Source organism: Sorex fumeus, unplaced genomic scaffold (assembly GCF_029834395.1).
Source record: "Sorex fumeus unplaced genomic scaffold, SorFum_2.1 ptg000063l, whole genome shotgun sequence".
Lineage (NCBI taxonomy): Eukaryota > Metazoa > Chordata > Mammalia > Eulipotyphla > Soricidae > Sorex > Sorex fumeus.
Window position 1 is genome coordinate 48,290,312 of NW_026606120.1, and position 21,126 is coordinate 48,311,437.

Genomic DNA, 21,126 nt, shown 5'->3' on the forward strand with positions numbered 1-21,126 from the left:
GTTCCTGGCTTACCATATCTCCCTGGAGTTTGGCATGATGACACCTATGAAGGGACAGAGCTTCTGATAATAGGAACACTTCCTGTCTTGGTGGACAAACAAACAATGCATGGTCAGGTTTTATTTGGGGAGGAGGAATAAAAAGACTAACAAAACAAAACAAAGTATTTTTCAGTTATTCCAGGGTATGGCTGGGATGGGTGTAGACTAATGAGGAGTATGAGGAAAAAGGAGGGGGACCAAATAATGGAAAGAATAAGTCAGTTTGTTTGAGAAACAGGCTATGGTGAAGTATTTATTTGCAAAATTCCAGTTGCTATAGTAACTGCTCTTCCCTCTTTCCTTTTATCCTTTGCACAGCCTTTAACTTTTTTTTATTTCTTTCTTTATATTTGTTTTTTTTTTGGTCACACCTGACAGTGCTCAGGGGCTACTCCTATCTCAGTGTTCAGGGGACCAGGCAATGCCAGAGATGGAACCTGGTCCTTCTGCATGCAAAGCAAAGCATGGACTCAACCCATTGTGCTATCTCTCCAGCCTCCTAGATGGCCTTCATTATTATTATTATTATTATTATTATTATTATTTTGGCTTGCAGGCCACACCCAGCAGTACTCAGGTCTTACTCCTGCCTCTGTGCTCAGGAATTACTCCTGCTGGGCTTGAGAGACCATATGCAGTGCCAGGATTTGATCCCAGGCTAGATGTGGGTAAGGCAAGGACCCTACCCACTATATTATCATTCTGGCCCCTACATGGCCTTTTTTTTTTTTTTTTTTTTGCTTTTTGGGTCACACCCGGCAATGCACAAGGGTTATTTCTGGCTCATGCACTCAGGAATTACTCCTGGTTGTGCTCGAGGGACAATATGGGATGCTGGGGATCGAACCCAGGTTGGCCCCGTGCAAGGTAAATGCCCTACTCACTTTGCTATCCTTCCACCCCCCTACTTGGCCTTTAAAAAAGTAATACCCTCAGCAGATGTAGTTTATTCTGTTTTCTGGTTTTTTTTTTTTCATTTTGGGTCACACCCGACGATGCACAGGGGTTACTCCTGAATTTGCATCCAGGAATTACTCCTGATGGTGCTCAGGGGACCATATGGGATGCTGGGAATTGAACCCGGGTTGGCTGCCTATAAAGCAAATGCCCTACCCACTGTGTTATTGCTCCAGCACTGCAGTTTATTCTGTTTATCTTAAAATTTTTTTTTTTACAAAAGGCTTTGTTCCTGTCAACATATATTGATATATTGTCCCCTGAGCCCTTTCAGTAGTGCTCCCTGATACAGAGATGGGAGTAAGCCCTGAGCACAGCTTGGTGTGGCCCCCAAACCAAAATATAACTTTTTTTTTTTAAGAAACATTTTCTTTCCCTATTTTTTTTTTTTTTTAGTTCAGATTCAGCCACTGATCTGGGAAGAACGGATGGGGCTGATCCTTTCAGTACAGGAACTTTGGAGCACAGGCAAGTGAGATCCAGGTGGAAATGTCTAGCTGTTATCTTCTGTGATATCTCAGGATATAAATAAGTGGCAACTGAGATATTAAGCAAGATGTAAAGTGATTTTTATTTTTAAAAAAACTAGTTTATGAGGTACAATCAGAATTTTCTAAAATATGCAATGAGGATGACCCCTATTGGAAGAGAGTAATAATGATTATGAGTATACACTATTTAATCCTACTAGATCCTCACAAACTACCCCATGAGTCAATCACAGCAAATATTTATCGAATGCTTATTTTGTGCCAGATACTCTTTGAACCTATGTCCTCCCTCCATCCCTCCCTCCCTCCCTCCCTCCCTTCCTTCCTTCCTTCCTTCTTTCCTTCCTTCCTTCCTTCTGCCCTTCCTTCCTTCTGCCATTCCTCCCCACTGATAGCAGGGGCAACACCTAGCAATGTCAGGGGTTATTCCCAGTTCTGTAGGTCACTCCTAGTAGTGACACTGGTAGTGGTGGTGGAAGACCATGTGGTAATGGGGTATCAAACCAAGCCCTCCCACATGCAAAGCAGTGCTCAGTCCTTTGAGCTCTCCCTGCAATACTCCAGTGTTATCTAATCTATGTACTTGTAACACCCTTTGCCATGAATAATAATCCTTATTTCAAAAGTGAGTGAAGGACAGAGTTACCAATTATTGAAGATAAAATATGTGCTGAGGCATTGTGCTAATCATTTGACATGCTTCTGACGTGGATCTGTTTTTGACAGAAGATCAAAGACATTTAACAACTTGCTGAAGTCTACATAGCTAAAAGGAGTTGGATAAGTGAGATTGAAAAACTAGGCTTGGGGCTAGAGCAAGAGTACAGCAGATAAGGTGTTTGACTTGCATGCAGTCACGGATCTAAGTTTGATCCCAGGCACCAGCCTGCCAGGAGTGATCCCTGAGCCCAGAGCCAGGAGTGAGCCCTAAGTACCACCAGGTGTGAGCCTACAAACAAACAGACAAGTTAGGCTTTCTTATTCCAAAATTCATGGGCTTAACTACTCCAAAAATAGGAATGAAAATTCAGAGAGTTTTAAAGAGACTTGCCCAAATTTACAAAACCAGCAAGTTGGATCCAGGTTTGTCTGATTCCTGAATTGAAATGCTGATGCAGTTAAAAAAAAATAATGGAAATCATTTTATTCTCTCATTTACGTCTGCCTAAAGGAAGAGCAATATAACTGGACTATGTTTCATTGTATACTTTAAATATAGTTCCTTCAGAAGTTAGACAATCACCAGTCAGCCGTTTTAGGATCTGTCTACTAAACTATGAAACATATGGGGCAAGTGGTTCCTATTCTAAAGGTGTTGACCAGTTACTTAGGGAAACTAAACATTTGAAAAGGAGAGAAGGAGCAGGGTGAATTATAATAGAACACCTACCTTGCACACACAGCCCTCCTGAGTTCAATTCCCAGCACCATGTACGGTCCCCTGAGCCCTGCCAGGAGTGATTCCTGAATGCAGAGCCAGGAGTAAGTCCTGAGCACCATGAGGTGTAATCTGTCTCCACACACACACACACACACACACACACACACACAAAGCAAATAAGAACGTGAGAGAATAATAAATAATATTATATAAAGAGATTTAAGAATATATGTATATATATTTTCTTTTTTTTTCTTCTTTTTTTGGGTCCCCAAAAAAAGTCACACCCAGTGACACTCAGGGGTTACTCCTGGCTCTTCACACAAGAATTATTCCTGGAAGTGGTCAGAGGACCATATGGGATTCTGGGAATTGAACCTGGGTCGACCGCATGCAAGGCAAACAACCTACCCGCTGTGCTATTGCTCCAGCGCCTATATTCTTAAATATATATGCACACCACTAGAGAGGGAGTTGGGTAGTATGGAGGCCACTACCTGGTTATTTGGGCTTCTTGTTTGTGTGAAAAGGATCTGCGGTGCTCAGGGCCACGGGAAACACAATCCAAGTGGCTCTTTTTTTTTTTTTTTTAATTTTTATTAGTGAAACACCATGAGGTACAGTTGTAGACTTACAAATTTTTGTGCTTGGGTTTCAGTTATGCAATGATCCAGTACCCATCCCTCCACCAGTGCCCATTTCCACCACCACGGATCCCAGTATCCCTTCCACCCTCCATCTCCCCTCCCCCCCCCACCCCCGCCTCTGTGGCAGGGTATTCCCTTTTGTTCTCTCTCTCTTATTGGGTGTTGTGGTTTGCAAAAGAGGCAATGGGTGACAATCATGTTTGGTCTATAGTCTACTTTCAGCATGCTTCTCCCATCCTGGGAGGATCCTCCCAACACCCTTTATTTGGTGCTCCTTTCTCTGTCTGAGCTCCTTTTTCTCCTACAGTGTGTGGCTGGCCTCCAAGCCATGGAGCAAAACTCCTGGTACTAATCTCGGCCACTCTTGGGTGTTAGTCTCCTATTTTGTTACTTTATGTTCCCCAGATGAATGCAATCTTTCTATGTCTATCCCTCTCTTTCTGACTCATTTCGCTTAACATGATACTTTCCAGCAAGTGGCTCTTGAAGTCCACCAGGACCACACCTAGCAGTGCTGGGTGGAGGGGACAATCACACCAGAAATCAAAATTAAAAGTGTGCTGCTTTACCACTTGAGCCAGACCCCCAGGAATATTCACCTTTTTTGAGGGTTGTTTTTTTTTTTGAGTATTCACTTTTATTTTCAACTTCTGGGGCTAAAAGAACTGGACTTCTGTTTGTTTGGGGGTCATATCTGATGGTGCTCAGGACTTACTCCCTAGCTCTGTGCTCAGGGATCATTCCTGGCAGTTCTGGGGGATTGTATGTGATACTGCACCCACCTGGTGATTGAATCCAGGTGGGTTGGGTGTGAGGCAAGCACCTCACTCTCTGTACTCTTCTCTGGTTCCAAGAGTCTGGTGGGGAGAAGGAGGGGATCTTAGGTCATATCCTCTGGGATTTTGCTCCCAGCTTTGTAATTCTAGTGCAAAGCACTTTATGAAATGAACCTGGGTCTGCCATTCAAGGAAGTGCCTTAACCCCTCTACTATCTCCCTGGTCCTAAAAGGAATGAATTTCTTTTTTTCTTTTTTGGCTTTTTGGGTCACACCCGGTGACGCCCAGGGCTTACTCCTGGCTCTGCACTCAGGAATCACTCCTGGGAGTACTCAGGGGACCATATGAGATGCCGGGGATCGAACCTGCATGCAAGGCAAACGTCCTACCCGGGCTACTATCGCTCCGGGAGGGGATGAAATTTTACCACCTACAACTTGTAGGCTACTGTGTTTGGGCATATTGAATACCTCACAGGGAGCTTGTCAGGTTTGCCTTCGGCATGATACTCTCGGTAGATTGCCAGGCTCAATGAGAGGGGTGGAGGAATCGAACCCGGGTTGGCCACGTGCCAGGAAAACACCCTACCCGCTGGTGCTATCACCTCAGCCCCTGCAAGTTCCCTGTGACATATTCGATATGCCAAACACAGTAACAAGTCTCACAATGGAGACATTACTGAGCCTGCTCGACAAAATCGATGAACAACGGGGTGACAGTGACAACTTGTAGGTAAAACCAGGATGGAGGCTAGAGCAATGGCTCAGCAGATTGGACAGCATGTTTGAGCATGGTGCCAGAGCATTACTGGACTTACTTGGACACAGAGACAGGAATAGCCACCAACACCACTAGGTGAGGCCCCAAGGCCGGGGGAATGAAGGAGAATGGATTTTGCTACTACTGGTCAAAGTTCAAATTCGATGCTTTTTAAAACTTCAATGTCCCAATCCGCCATCACCACAGAAAGAAAGAAAGAAAGAAAGAAAGAAAGAAAGAAGGAAGGAAGGAAGGAAGGAAGGAAGGAAGGAAGGAAGGAAGGGAGGGAGGGAGGGAGGGAAAGAAAGGAAAGAGAAAGAAAGAAAGAAAGAAAGAAAGAAAGAATCCTTCAATGTGCAGACGAATCAACTGGGGAATCCTGTTAAATGCAGGTTCTGATTCAGTACTTCTAAGGTAGGAACAGAGATGCTTTACTTCTAATAGAATCCCAGGTACTGGTTCTGCTGGTTGTGCAACACACTTTGAATATCAGTGCTCTAGTTTAAGTGGTGTGATTTATTTTACACTACTTAATAATTTTTTGTTTGTTTTTGGATCACACCCTGTAAAGCTCTGGAGTTATTCCTGCTCTGCTCTCAGGAATTACTCCTGGCTGTCTCCAGGACAATATGGGATGCAAGAGATTGAACCTGGGTTGGCCATATGCAAGGCAAATGCTCTACCTGCTGTACTGTACTATCACACTGGACCCTGTGGTTTAATATTAAATTATCAACTTTAATATTTAGAAGAAAGATCTAATTCACACTCTAATTCACACAAACTAAGTATATTTATCTTACTATTATTTTAAGATTGTCATAAGGATCTACATGCTGCAAAATATATCCTGTAGGGACTGTAGAGATAGTATAGGAGTTAAGGTGCTTGCCTTGCATGTGGCTGACCCTGGTTTGATCCCTGGCATGATATGGCCCACTGAGCACAGAGATGGGTACTGCAAGTGTGACCCAACATAAATAAGCAAAATAACCTTCAAATTAAAAAAAATTACATGTATATTTTATCTCCACTGATCTGTCACAGCACTCAACATTTTCCCTTCTTTTGATTTTTGGGTGCTGCTCAGGGCTTACTCCAGGCTCTGTGCTCAGGGATCACTCCTGGTAAGAATTAGGGAACCATTTGGGATGTGGTGGGGAGGCAGGAATAGAATCTGGGTTGGCTGCATGCAAGGCAAATGTCCTATTCACTGTATTATCTCTCCAGCCCAACATTTCCCTTCTTAAATTCTCCTTTGGGTTCAGGTATTTTCTCCTAAAAAGTTTTATTCCAAGGGCTGGAGAGAAAGATTTACAAGCACGGGGCCCAGATTTGTGCCCTGGCACCTTGGGAACTACTCCAAGCCAGGAGTAGCTCTGAGCACCACTGGGCTTGGCCCCAAAACAACAATAACTGCAGAAGTTTTATTCCAACGGCCTTCTTTCCTGCATTCTTGACTGCCTTCTTGCCCTCCTGACCTTTCTCTTCTGGAATAATACAGTGCAAAAGTCATTAGGTGGAGCCAAACAAGGTACATATCCACATAGGAGGAGCATGAGGAGCAGGTTAACTAGGTGCAGGGTAGGGAGGAGAATATTTATTTAGAGAAGAAACATCATGGATAATGGGGGATTCATCACTTTGGGGAATATGAAAGGAATTGATTCATTAAAAAATGCAAAGCTATGCCATTATGGGGGTTGCAGATATGGATAGGGAATAAACTAGAGTGGCCCTCTAATATTATGTTACAATTACAATGATCACAGTGAATTCATTTAAAATATACAGATATCCCCTGAACAGAACTGGGTATGGCACTGAACTCCTAAGAAAAGCTAGCTCAAACTCTGCTTGGTCTGTTCCTATAAAATAAGTTAATAGGGCTGGAGAGATAGTACAGTGGGCAGGGCACCTTGCCTTACATATGCCTACATGATCCTCAGCATCCCATATGGTCCATCTAGCACAGTCAGGAACAATTCTTGAGTACAGAGCCAGAGTAACCTGACCATCGCAGGGTGTGCCCCCAAAACAAAAAAAATAATAAAATAACTGAATAAATATTAAATGAAATATGTAGAATAGAGGCCAGAGAGATAGTACAGCAGGTAAAGCTCTTGCCTTGTACACAGCCAACCTGGGCTGAATCTCCAGCACCACATAAGTTTCCTCCAAGTCATCTCAAGAGTGATCAAGTGCAGAATTAGGAGTAAGCCATGAGCCTAGCTGGGTTTGGCTCCAAAACAAAATAAATAAATATAGGAATAGGTAGACATAAAAACAGATACAGAAGTGTATGTACATATGTATGTGTGTATATGTTATATATGTATTAGTTTATGTATATACACAAATATACACATACAAATATGAATACAAAATCATATCTTGTACATACATGCATTTATGTAGAGCTCCTAAAAGATCTGGGATTAGTAATGAATATAATAAGTGCCAATATCTTTTTTTTTTCCCTTTCTGGGTCATACCCAGCAATGTTCAGGGGTTACTCCTTGCTTTGCACTCAGGAAATACTCCTGGCGGTGCTCAGGGGACCATATGGGATGCCGGGGATCAAACCCGGGTCAGTCATGTGCAAGGCAAACACCCTACCCGCTGTGCTATTGCTCTAGCCCCAAGTGTCCGTATCTTGATTTTGAAACTAATCTCTGTTAAGAGATTTCAGGGATGTTTGGGAGAAAAATTTTTGTCTATGTTGTGGGATAGGGAACTCAAAGATAATCTTTTAAAATTATTTATTTTTGTCTTAAGAATAGAACCAGAATTATTGTTTTATACATGCAGTGCTGCCTTATCATCAGAGTGCGTGGCTTGCTCCACTTTCATTGCAAAACTCCCTGCCCTCACCTCACAGTTCTATTAACTATATCTCTGGGCTTTTTCCACTAGGAATTTTTAATCCTTTACAGTCCATAAATGAGATCATATGGTTTTTATCTTTTTCTTTTTTGATTCACTTAATTTATCATGACTCCTAATTCCATTCAAATTGTAGCAAGCTGCATGATTTCATCTTTGCTGATAACTGAGTAGTATTCCACGGTATATATATACTACTCTTTCTTTAGCCACTCATCTGTTGTTGGGTACTTGAATTAATTTCTGATCTTGGCTATTCAAAATAATGCTGCAATGAACACAGGCATGCAACCTTAATTTTAGGTGAATGCTTTTGTGTTTGGGAGGTAGATGCCCAAGAGAGGAATTACAGAGTCAAAGAAAACTCTATCCTTTTATTTATTTTTTTGTATTTGTATTTTATATCTTACACCGGGGTGCTCACTCCTGGCTCTGCACTCAGGGGTCAGTCCTGGCAGGCTAGGGGACTATAAGGGAGAGACTAAGGACAGAACCTGGGCTGGATGTGTGCAAGGCAAGCATCCTACCCCGTGTACTATGACTCTGGTCCCAAAAATATTCTATTCGTAAGTTTTTGTTTGGGGGCTACACCAGCAGTACTCAGGACTTAGCTCCTCACCCCCTTTTTTTTTTCCCTTTTTGGGTCACACACAGCGATGCTCAGATGTTACTCCTGATTCTGCACTCAGGAATTACTCCCGGTGGTGCTGGGGGACCATATGGGATGCCAGGGATAGAACATGGGTCAGCCACATGCAAGGCAAATGCCCTACCAGCTGTACTATCGCTCCAGTCCCTTAACTCCTCACTCTTTGCTCAGGGATCACTATTGGCAGGCTACAGGGATCATATGGGATGCCAATACTTGAACCTAGGTTGGTTGCATCCTACCTGTTGTACTATCGCTCTGGTCCTTAATCTTTGAGGAGTCTTGAAACCATTTTCCAGAGAGGCTGAACTAAGCAAAAGTAACAGCAACAGGGGCTGGAGCGATAGTATAGCAGGTAGGGGGCTTGCCTTGTCTGCGGCCAACTTGGGTACAATGGCCAATTCGTGTTTAATCTTTGGCATCCCATGTGTTCCACCAAGTATCACCAGGAGTAATCCTTCAGCATGGCCAGGTGTGGCCCAAAAACCAAAAACAAAGCCCCAAGAACAGTAAGAATTCCTTTTGTGTTAAATCCCGCCAGTATTTTTTTTTTTTTTGGACTTTCAGTTACTGCTAGGTCTACACTCAGGAATTACATCTGGTGTTGCTCAGGGGAACATATGGGATGCATGGGATCAAATCTGGTTGGGGGAACTGAATGTGGGTCGGACATCTAACCCTGAACAGCCGCGTGTAAGGCAAGTTCCTTGCCTGCTATTCTATCCCTCCAGCCCTATTTATAAATGTTTAAAACAGGACATTTTGGGTTTTTTTTTTTTTTTTGAAGGTTAAAACAGTCTATTCTTGAAGCTGAAGAGATAATACAGTAGGTAAGGCTCTTGCCTTGCACATGGTCCGCCACGGTTCAACCCCTGAAACTCCATATAATCCTCCCAGCCTGTCTGGAGTAATCCTTGAGTGCAGACAAGGAATAATCCCTGAGCACTGTCAGGTGTGGCCACCGAAATAAAACAAAATTTTTAAAAAATAATAAAAGTGAAAAAGAAACAGGCCATTCACACTGAGTTATCTCACTCATTGTTGTTTTGATTTGCAGTTTCCTAATACTCTGTGATTTTTTTTTCCATTTGCTTGTTAGTCATTTTTAAGTCATCTTTGAGAAATTGTCTTTTCATCTTCTCTGCTCACTTAAAATAAAATTTTTTGTGTTGAGCAATAGTATGGCAGGTAGGGTGCTTAACTTGGACACAGCTATCCCAAATACCACATATGGTTCCTCAAGCCCTGCCAAAAGTGATCCCTGAGCAGAACCAGTCCTGAGCACAGCTGGGTATAACCCAAATATGTATAAAAATGTTCATACATCTTGGATATTAACCTACTGTTGTATAATGTGAGGATATATTCTCCCACTCCTGGGGTAGGTCTACTTAGGTTACAGTACAGAGTATTTTAGTTTGATGCAGTTCGATTTTTTATTTTTTGGGAGGGGGCACATTTGGCAATGCTCAGGGGTTACTCCTGACTTTGCACAGAGGAATCATTCCTGCCAGTTCTCGGGGGACCATATGGGATGCTGGGGATTAAACCTGGGTCGGTCTCTTGCAAGACAAATGCCCTATCCCCTGTACTATGGCTTCAGTTCCCATTTGTTTATTTCTAGTTTTGTTTTCTGTTTTACCAGTGGGGTCATATCATTTAAATCCACTGAGGTTAAGATCCTATAGTCTTGCCTATGTTTTCTTCAATATATTTTATAGTAAGATTTGATATTCAAATATTTAATTTATAATTAACCTTTGTGAGAGGTGTGAGGTAAGCATCTAACTGTTTTGTCATGTGTCTGTCTAGTTCCCCAACAGCATTTGTTAAGAAGCTCTCCTTGCTCCACTTCATGCTCCTGGACTCTGTTGTACATTAATTTCCCACAGATCTAAAAGCTTGTCTTTGGGATCTCAATCCTATTCTACTGATCTTATGGTCTATCTTTATTCCAATACCATCAAGTTTTTATTACTATACATTTGTAGTAAAGCCTGATGTCTGGGATTGAATGACTCCTATCATCTGTTTTCTGACTCTTGCTTTGGTTTGACACTCAGTAAACCTTGACCACTGCTGGGTGTTCAGTGCTCTGCCTTCCTCCTCACTCCTGCCCACAAAATGTGCATTGCCAGAATGTAATCATTAGGAAATATTTCACAAACCCAAACTGAGGGATAGTGTATTAGTACCCTGATCTGAAAGGATATAAAGACTCTCATTCAGAAGGTTATTTGCACCCCTATGTCCATAGCAGCATTATTCACAATAGCCAATATATGAAATTAATAATCTAAGTGCCCACTGTCACTGTCCTGTTGCTCATCGATTTGCTCGAGCGGGCCCAGTAACATTGTGAGACTTGTTGTTACTGTGTTTGGCATATCGAATACGTCACGGGTAGCTTGCCAGGCTTTGCCCTGCAGGAGAGATACTCTCAGTAGCTTGCCAGACTCTCCAAGAGGGGTGGAGGAATCGAACTCTGGTCTACCCGGTCAGTGCAAGGCAAACACCCTACCCGCTGTGCTATCGCTAAGTGCCCATTGACAGAAAATTTGATACTATATGCCTGCCATTTAAGATATAAAGTTGACTTTCACAGATAGATGGGATTTTTTGTTTTTGTTTATGGGAGCCACACCTGGGCTCAAGGGAAGAGGAAGGTACAGTGCTACACACCTTACCCACCAGTGTTTAGATAAATACCTGGCTTGGATCAGGATTGTGAAGTCAGCCGGCCCTAGGAGTAAGCATCAAGATAAGAAGTCCACTTGTTCTGAAGATTGAGAAATGGTCCCTACCATCCTAAATCAGAGGGAGTCCTGGACTTGGTAGGACATTTGTTTTACACGGAGCTGACTTAGGTTCTATTCCCGGCTTACCACGTTGTCCCTGGAGCACCACCAGGAGTAATTCCTGAGTGCAGAAGCAGAAGTAACCCCAGAGCATCACCGGGTATAAACTGAAACTGAAAGATAAAAAAAAAAAAAGTGAGCCCTAACTTCAGCACAATGTCTGGTTCTGTGCTTTCCCTCCCAGAAAAGAATGCCAGGAAATGAAATAATGAAGCAAGATAACTTTTATTGAGCAAAACTTACAATTGCGGGGCTGGAGCGACAGCACAGCGGGTAGGACGTTTGCCTTGCACGTGGCCGACCCGGGTTCGATTCCCAGCATCCCATATGGTCCCCCGAGCACTGCCAAGAGTGATTCCTTAGTGGAGAGCCAGGAGTAACCCCTGTGCATCACTGGGTGTAACCCAAAAAGCAAAAAACAAACAAACAAAAAACAATCGCCAGCATAGGAATCAGATGAATAGAAGGCACAAGTTTTTTTTTGCTCTGTTTTTGTGTTTATTGAAATGTCTGTGTTTTTTAACAAATACAAACTAAACATGAAAAACTACTTAACAGGAACCTATCAGTTCAAGGAAAGCACATCACTTGTGTTCTACACAACCATGTGACAATTCAAACTTCAATGATAGAGATAGGGCTGTAGATATTACATATCAAAATAAACTCTAAGGCCACAGCAGGTAGGGCATAGGCTTAATCCCTGGCAACCCTATGGTCCTCCCCACCCCCAACTCCAAACCGGCAAAGAATGCAGAGCCAGGAGTAAGCCTTGAGGACTGCCTGGTGTGGCCCCCAAACAAAAACAAACAAACAAGAGAAATTCCAAGGACTCTTTTATTCAGCTCACGACCGCTCTGGCAAGAGAACAGGATCTTTTTTTTTTTTTCCTCCAGGATCCCTGTTTAAAGACACAATTTGGGCTATTCCTACCTTCAAACCGTTGATCAAATCCTGCCTTTCTCACAGGCCTTGAAAACACAGAAAATAAGGAATACTCCAATGAATGAAGCACTCCAGGAGTCATCACAGATTAACAAGGGAAAGGATTTGAAAAATGAAACCCAGTCTGCAAACGCAAAATCAGCAACAAGATTCCATCTTGATTTCTTCTGTAAAAATCCGTTTTGGGGCCGGCGCAATAGCACAGAAGGTAGGGTGTTTGCCTCACACATGGCCACCCTTTTTCAATCCCTGACATCCCACATGGTTCCCCAAGCAACTCCAGGAGTAACCCTGAGCACCGCAGGGTGTGACCCGAAAAGAAATAAGTCAGTTTTTAAGAAAACGTCCTATAATATCGGGAGTGAGGGGTGCTAGGCTGTGACAGGGCAAATGCTAGCGTCAGGCCTGCTGCCATCTGCAAGGCAGGATTCCCCACTCACTGCCCAGGGGCTAGGTCCCCCTCCACCTCCAACTCACGCTGCTGCAACAGGGCCCTTTGGGGAGACCCTCGCTGGCCGAACCCCAGACCCTCAGGAGGGACGCCAGGGCCCCTGGGGCGCCAGTCCCCTTCGCGGGCCGCCCGGGGCTTCTTCTCCTGGACGTTCAGGCGCACGGCCCCACGCAACATGATGGGCCTTTTGCTAAGAACCTTCTGAACCGGCGCAGGGCTGTCGAACGCAACAAACCCAAAATTGGGCAACTCCCCGCGGCTGTGGATGCGCAGCTCCACCACACTGCCAAAAGTCTGGAACAAAGCCTGGAGCTCGGGCTTGTCCACGTCGTGCGGCAGGTTGCCTAGGAAGAGCTGGTGGCTGTCGGGGTGCCTGTCGGGGTGCCTCTTGGCTCTTCCGGGTTCCTTGGGACCTTGCCAGTTGGCCCCGCGGGGACTTGGCTGGACCTGCTTCTCCCTCCTGTCCTGCTGCCGCCTCTGAGGTGGAATCGGCGACTCAGGCTTGGTCTTGGGTCGGGGCTGGGCGGCCGGCTCTTTCACCACGTGGGGCGGGGTCCCGGTCACCGGCCCAAGTTTCTTGCAGATCACCGACGCCCATGACACTGGCCGCACGTCCTCCTGCGCCTCGGAGGCCAGGTCCGCGGGGACTGGATCTACCGGATTCGGGTCCGCGGGGGCTGGATCCACTGGGTCCGGCTCTGCTGGGGCCAGGTCCGCGGGGGCTGGAGCCGCGGGGGCCAGGTCTGTTGGGGCCAGGTCCGTGGGAGTCGGGTCCGCGGGGACCAGGTCCGCTGGGGCCAGGTCTGTGGGAGCTTGCGATGGGCTTCTCTGTGTGGCCTCGGGAACAGCTTCCTCTACGATGGCCTCAGGCTTCTCTTCACGGGGCTCCTCCTCTACTTCTTTCTTAGATTGTTCCTGAGTGTCTAAGCCATCAAAGACCTCATCCAGATACCTAAAGATGTCGTTGTGCAAGTAGAACTTCCCTTCAGCGGAGCCCTGGGGCGCCAGCACAAAGGTCTGCATGAAGCGCCTCAGCTCCTGGTTGTTGTTGGACAGCAAGCCCAGCACCTGCACCAGGACGCCTTCGCTCAGGGTGGCCTGGGCGTCCACGTGGAGGATCTCCACGTGACAGTCCATGAAGCTCTGAGACATCACCTTTCTGTGGATTTCCGCTTGGCCGTAGACCGCCGCCGCAGGTTTTCCATGGGAATCCAATCCTCCATGGACGTACGAGGAATTCTCGCCGTAAAATTTTTGCAGTGTTTCTGGAGCGCGCTTCAGTATCGTGTAATACTGGCTCACGAACTCCTGCCCGAACTGCAGGGCACTCAGCTTCTCCGACACCATCCTGTTGACCAGGTCAACCTGCGCAGCTGAACTGGGTAGCAAGGAGCAGGGTTCCTGGGTGAAGTGAAGCGAGAAGGAGACGCTCACAAGTGGGAAGCCACCACTCAGAAGGGAGGAGCTTTTATTTATACAGTTCTTTCAAATGGATTCCCCCATCCCCCCCGGAGTTTTGCATACAGTAATCTGGGCGTTGTCACTGAAAAGCCCTGGAAAGGCTTCTCCTAATCTTGTCCCTTGCAATTCGTAATCTGATACTTTTGGAGTTTCTCCTTTTCTAGGGGGTCCACCATATTCTGGGTGGGGCTTCGATTTCTGCATCTGGGTGTGTCTCAGCCTCTGCTCATCAGAGAGCTCAGGATTTATAAATCAAAGGGACATGGTTTTGGGAGCTGGAGTGACCAGGGTGGGTAGGTGTTTGCCTTGCACTCGGCCAACCTGGGTTCAATCCCCCGCATCCCAAATGGTCCCCCAAGCACCTCCAGGAGTAATTCTGGAGTGCAGAGCCAGGAGTAACCCCTGAGCATTGCTGGTGTGACCTCCCCCCTGAGCCCCCCCATTTTAAAAAAAGGGGGGGGCATGGTCTTCATGCCTTTGGGCTATGTCAAAACTACAAAGTCTAAACTTTTATTTTTATTTGCCAAAAGCATAGCACAAGGACTACCCTACCTGTACCCGAAACACTGGGATCAAATCCAGGCCCCAGAATGCAAGGCATGTGTTTGAACCCATTGAGCTATCTCTCTATCCCTGAAAGATGAAAACTGATGTGATTGTGTTAGGTGAACTAAGAAGTAAAAAACCTGAAAAACAATTGCTAAATGGTTTCCATTGTCATTATAAATAAGTAAAGAAACAAAGAGTGGGGCTGGAGAGATGGTACAGAGGGCTTGTGACTTGTGGCTGACCCTGGTTCTATTCCCAGAACTACGTATGTGGCACAAAAATACCCCCAAATGAAAGAAAGAAAACACTCAGCAAACCCAGGCTACTAGTTTATTAAAAAATATGATGGCTACCAGAGTGTAAGGGGCGGTAAGAAGGAGAAATTTGTAGAGGAAGTTTTTGTGGCAGAAAGGCGTTAAAACTTTGGTGCTGGATCTGTTGATACTTAAATCTATAGAAGTGGAAGTAAGAAGATAGCTCCAAAGACTGAAGTACATGCTTTACATGTGTGTGATAGGCCTGGGTTCAGTGCCTCGCCCTTCATTGGCCATTGAGCACTACCAAGAGTTACACAGATCACTGAGTTGGGAGTAGACCCTGAACACTACCAGGTGTGATCTCCTTACCCCACCAAAATAATGTAACGTGTTGACAGTTAAGAAAAAGTTGAGTGGCAGGAGTACACCAAGTAGGTCACAAGTCTTGCTTATTATGGATCTGTGTTTGAGCCCTGCCATCACATATGGTCCCCTACTAGCCAGGAGGAATTCCTGTTTGTAGAACCAGTGGTGACCAGCAATTGACTATTGCTGGGGTAACCCAAAATTTAAAACAAAACCCTGAAAGTCCAAAATTTAAAAAAATAAAAGAAAAAAATTGAGATACTTATTATTTCATATTGAAGGATATAGTAAATGTAATACATGATCTTATATTGAATCCTATAACTATGAAAAACACTATTAGAATATTGAATAAAATATAAGGATATTGAGGAGTAGATGGCAATTAGAAATAGGCATTAACTTACTTATTTTGATGATTCTATTGAGGCTGGAGTGATAGCACAGCGGTAGGGCGTTTGCCTTATGCACAGCCGGCCGGGCCGAGCCGGGTTCAATTTGTCCGCCCTTCTCAGAGAGCCCGCCAAGCTACCCAAAGTATCTCGCCCGCAGGGCAAAGCCTGGCAAGCTACCTGTGACATATTCGATATGCCAAACACAGTAACAACAAGTCTCAAAATGGAGATGTGTTACTGGGCCCACTCAAGCCAATCGATGAACAATGGGAGGGCAGTGCAGGCAGTGCTGATTCTATTGTGGTTCTGTAGGAAAATTACCACATTTGTAGGAATCACACTCCAAAGTATTTGTAGATAATAGGGCATCTTGGTTGAAATTTTCTTCCAAAGGGTCAGAGTGGGAGAGGAATTACTCATTTTTTTTGTTTGTTTGTTATTTGAGCCACACCTGTCTTTTCTCAGAGCTTACTCTTGGCTCTGTGCTCAGGGGTCACTCCTTGCAGGGTTGGCAACCATATGGAGTACTGGGGATCAAACCTGGGTCAGCTACATGCAAGGCATGCACCCTACCTGCTGTGCTATCAATCTGGCCCTCTGAAATTACTCTTCTTCTTCCCCTAAAAGCTAACCCTATGCAGTTCAAGAGAAAACTCACTAATGAGCATCATTATCAATCAGAAGCTTTTAATATATGTACAGGTGATTTTGTTCACGCAGTACATTTTCTGGCTTCAGCCTATTGGCATTGAGGACCTCAGAGAATCACTATTTGCTTTCTCTTCATTGATGCTGTGTTGCAAGCACAGGTGGTACATGCAATTTCTTGTATCAGTTGGACTTCTGACTGGGTTCCCACGGCTGGTTGTGGTGCTCACACACAGGGTCACAATGCTTGCCAGGAGTTACCTCATTTAGCTGTGGTGCTTGCACACATTCTGGGTATATTATGTGCACAACTTCTTTTTTTCTTTTTAAATCTGGGGGTTCTTGCCAGGACTCACCTCTCTGTTCTCTCGCTTGCATACAACTGGCTGCAATGGGCCTGAAATAGCTTGTGGGGCTGGGATCAGAGACAGCAGAGCTGCTTAGAGAGTGTTCAGCACCTCAAAATTGTGCCTTATCCTTGCCAGGGAGGTGTTTTAACCCAGATGTCATCTCCTGGCACCTCAAACTATCATGATTCAGCAGTGTGGTAAGACCCTACTTGTTGTCCACTCACTTTTTGTCCTCTTTATTAATCTTTCTTGCTAACAAAAAAGCAGATTTTATATAGATATAGTTATCTAGAACTTACCAATCTCCAAGAGGAAAATTTTTATTGATCTAAGCCTAAGTTCACCAAACTCTTTGGGCTACTGCCTTTTTTTTTTATGAGAAAAAACATCACTAAACATTCATCTCATCTCAAATTGTGCTTGGTAACTGCCCACCTGGATCATTCCAGTGCCTTCTACAGGTCAGTATGACCCACTTTGGTAAACACTGGTCCCTAGACCTGTCGTGATATAGGCATGATCATGTAGTATAATTTTAGCTGATGATTTATGAAAGCAGGTTTGTTGGACTAAACTTTTTTGGGAAAGGCATTTCCTTGCTAATAATAAAATGCCCACAGTATCAAATGTGATCATGTATACAGATGATATCTAGATTTGCATCAGCTTCCTTGCAACCATGAGAGATAAATCTGAGGATGAATGCCAAGACACTGGACTAGAGAGAGTTCAATGTGCTGCGTGCATTCTTTGCATGTGGGAGGCCTGGGTTTGATTCCCAGCACCACATAGTTCCCTGAGCACTGTAACATGTGAACTCATAGTACAGAGCTGGCCACATGTGAACCCATAGTACAGAGTGGTCCCCAAGCACCACCAATATGGCTTCAGAACAAAACAAAACAAAATACAAGAGACAGAAAGTAGGAAAAATAATTCTAAATCCCCAGAGAAGGAGAGAGAGTTTGTGAGAGAGAGTTTGTGAGAGAGTGAGAGAGTTTGTGTGTGTGTGTTGTGTGTGTGTATGTGTGTGTGTGTGTGAGAGAGAGAGAGAGAGAGAGAGAGAAGAAAAGTACCTGCCATGGTGGGGGGGGTGGGAAAGGGTAGGGGCCGTTGGCAGGGGAGAAACTGGGGACATTGGTGATGAAAAATGTACACTGGTGAAGGGACTGGTGTTGGAACGTTTTATGTCATAAACCCAATTATTAACAACGTTATAACCGTCTCTCATGGTGATTCAATTAAACAATTTGTTAAAAAAATTTTTTTACATTTTTTTTTCTTTTTACATCACATGCAGTGATGCTCAGGGATTACTCCTGGCACTGCACTCTGGAATTACACCTGGCAGTGCTTGGGGAACCATATAGAATGCTGGAGATTGATCACGGGTTGAACACAAGTCAGACACGTGCAAGCAAATTCCCTGCTTGCTATACTATCAGTCTAGCTCCTAAACAATTTTATTTTTAAATTAAAAAAAATTCTAAATCCTTGGGTTTTAGGAAATATCTTAAGTGGTAGAACAGATGCCTAGCATGTGTCAGGCCCTGAGTTTGATCCCTGGCACTGAATGCTTTCCTCTCCCCCTCAGTGTAATAGAGTATATAACCCTGGTGGTCCCCTAGCACCACAGCATGTGGGTCATATATTTATTTTTATTATTAATCTTATTGGGCTGGAGCGATAGCACAGCAGGTAGGGCGTTTGCCTTGCACACAGCCAACATGGCCAATCTGAGTTCGATTCCTCCGCCCCTCTCGGAGAGCCCAGCAAGCTACCGAGAGTATCTCACCCGCATGGCAAAACCTGGCAAGCTACCCGTGATGTATTCGATATGCCAAACACAGTAACAAGTCTCACAATGTTACTGGGCCCGCTCGAGCAAATCGAGGAACAACGGGAGGACGTGACCGTGACCATTAATCTTATTATCTCATTCTTACTTTGGACAAACCGGCAGGCTACTGAATGTAACCTGCCCACATGGCAGAATCTGGCAAACTCCCCGTGGCATACCTAATATGCCAAATACCAGTAACAAAGATGGGTCTCATTCTCCTAAATCTGAAAGAGCCTTGAATATGGCACTTTTTAAAAATCTCAGGGCTAGGACGAAGGCGACGTTACTGGGGCCTGCTTGAGGCAATCGACAAACAACAGGATGGTCGTGATCGTGATCATGATAATTAATTTTATAGTTTTTGAGTCACACCTGGCTCTGCACTCAAAATCACTCCTGGTAATACTCAGGGCACCATATGGAATATTGGGGAATGAACCTGGATCAGCCATGTTCAAGGGAAGCACCTTACCTGCTATAATCACTCCAGCCTGTGGCTCATATTTTCAAAAAATGAAAAATCCCTTCATAGGGTCAGAGATAAGCACAGAGATAAGGTGTGTGCCTTGATGCAACCAACCATACTTTGATCCCTAACATTATATTGTCACCTAAACATTGCTAGGGGCAGTCCCAGAGGTAATTGAGCATTTTCAGGTGTGGCCCCCGGGGACCCTGAGTATTTCTGTTCTGGCCCAGGTCATCCGTGGCACCATAGGCCTGAGGAGCACCACCTCCTCAGGAACTAGTATCGAACTGTCAGCCTGATTGGCTGAGAAACATTAAGAGGGACTTGAGGGCCACCTGCTTAGAAGTACCCCCTGGCCAAATTCCTCGATAACATCCTTTCTTGCTAAATAAACTTCCTCATCATTAATTGCCCTATATCCTGCCTGTAATACGAAATAAGACATTTTATTTATTTAAATTTGGATTGGAGTTTTTGTTACTTGCAACCTAAAGCAAGTAACATTGAGAGAAAGAAATTTTTGGTTCACATATTTCTTATTAAATTATTTATTTTTAGTTTTGGGGTGGGCTGGAGCGATAGCACAGCAGGTAAGGCATTTGCCTTTCATGAGGCCAACCTGACCCACCCAGGTTTGATTCCTCCAGCCCTCTCGGAGAGCCTGGCAAGCTACCGAGAGTATCTCGCCCGCACGGCAAAACCTGGCAAGCTCCCCGTGACATATTCGATATGCCAAACACAGTAACAGAAGTCTCACATGGAGACATTACTGGGTCTGCTCGAGCAAATCGATGAGCAACAGGAAGACGAGTGCTACAGCGCTATAAGTTCATATTGGTTTAAATTTTGTTTTGTTTTGGGGCCATACCCAGTGATGCTCAGGGGTTACTGCTGGCTCTGCACTCAGGAATTACTCCTGGCAGTGCTTGGGGGACCATATGGAATGCTGTGGATCAAACGCAGGTCAGCTGCGTGCAAGGCAAGTGCCCTCCCTGTTGTACTATTGCTCCAGCTCTGATTTAAAAATTAATAATCGAATAGAATGACATGATTTTTCTTATACTTGAATGCAAGTAAATGTGAAAAGAACACTGGAATTAGAGGAGCCAGAGTGATAGTAAAGCAGGTAGGGGATTTGCCTTGCACACAGCTAACCTGAGTTTGACCCAAGCACCGCCAGGAGTGATTCCTAGTGACTCCTAGTGAATTAGGAGTAAGCCCAAATATTACCAGGCGTGGCCAAAAACCAAGAAAACAAAACTAATTCCTAGACTGAGTGAAAACATGGTTGTTAATAGAGGGAAAGGAGAGATATGGCAGGAATAGTAAAAGGAGTCTTTTTTTCCTTCTTTTTCTTTTTAGCCATACCCAGCAGTGTTTGGGGCTTACTCAAAGCTTTGTGCTCAGAGGTCATTCTTAGTTGTGCTAGTAAGACAATATGGCGCTCTTAATCAAACCTAGGCCTCCTGTTTGCAAAGCATATGCTCTGTCCTTTGAGCTATCTCTCTGGCCCAATAGGGGGCTTTCTGGTGATGGAATGACTTTGAAACTTACCATGTGGGTATCATTAATCCTAAACACATACAGAGTTGCTAATTAACCCCCTGAAATTAATTTAAAATAATCTGGGGTCACAGCTGGTGGTCCTGAGTAGGGAATATGTGGTACTGGGGATCAAATTAAGAATCATGGGGCCAGAGTAATAATATAGCAGGTTAGGTGCTTGCCTTATACATGGCTGACCCAGGTTCAATACCCTGCAGCCCATAGGGCCCAAGCCTGACAAATCCATGGGCACAGAGCTCCAAGTAAACCACATGGAGTCATGGGGGCCACAAACCACCATCCCACTGACACATGCAAAGTGGAACTCTTCTCTGCTCACTGCCCTGGAGACAGGCCCTTGTCCACGTCCATACCGGGCTGCTGCACCAGGTCCCCTCGA

General features: G+C 44.7%; 1 protein-coding gene across 1 annotated transcript; it reads right to left on the bottom strand.

The window, feature by feature from the left end:
- Nucleotides 1-12,828: 12,828 nt before the first annotated feature.
- Nucleotides 12,829-14,190, bottom strand: LOC130035020 (ras GTPase-activating protein-binding protein 1-like). Its single transcript, XM_056126508.1, has 2 exons — nucleotides 13,501-14,190; nucleotides 12,829-13,467 (listed from the first exon to the last, which is right to left on the bottom strand). Exons 1-2 carry the CDS (start codon nucleotides 14,188-14,190, stop codon nucleotides 12,829-12,831), a joined length of 1,329 nt encoding a protein of 442 aa, XP_055982483.1.
- Between the last annotated feature and the right edge of the window lie 6,936 nt (nucleotides 14,191-21,126).

What these genes read in the sequence shown, in the direction of transcription:
- LOC130035020 (XM_056126508.1), bottom strand. Translation starts at nt 14,190, where the DNA reads ATGGTGTCGGAGAAGCTGAGTGCCCTGCAGTTCGGGCAGGAGTTCGTG. An exon ending in CCCCCGCGGACCCGAATCCG is followed by an intron (nt 13,468 to 13,500) that starts GTAGATCCAGTC and finishes CTGGCCTCCGAG; the next exon opens with GCGCAGGAGGACGTGCGGCC.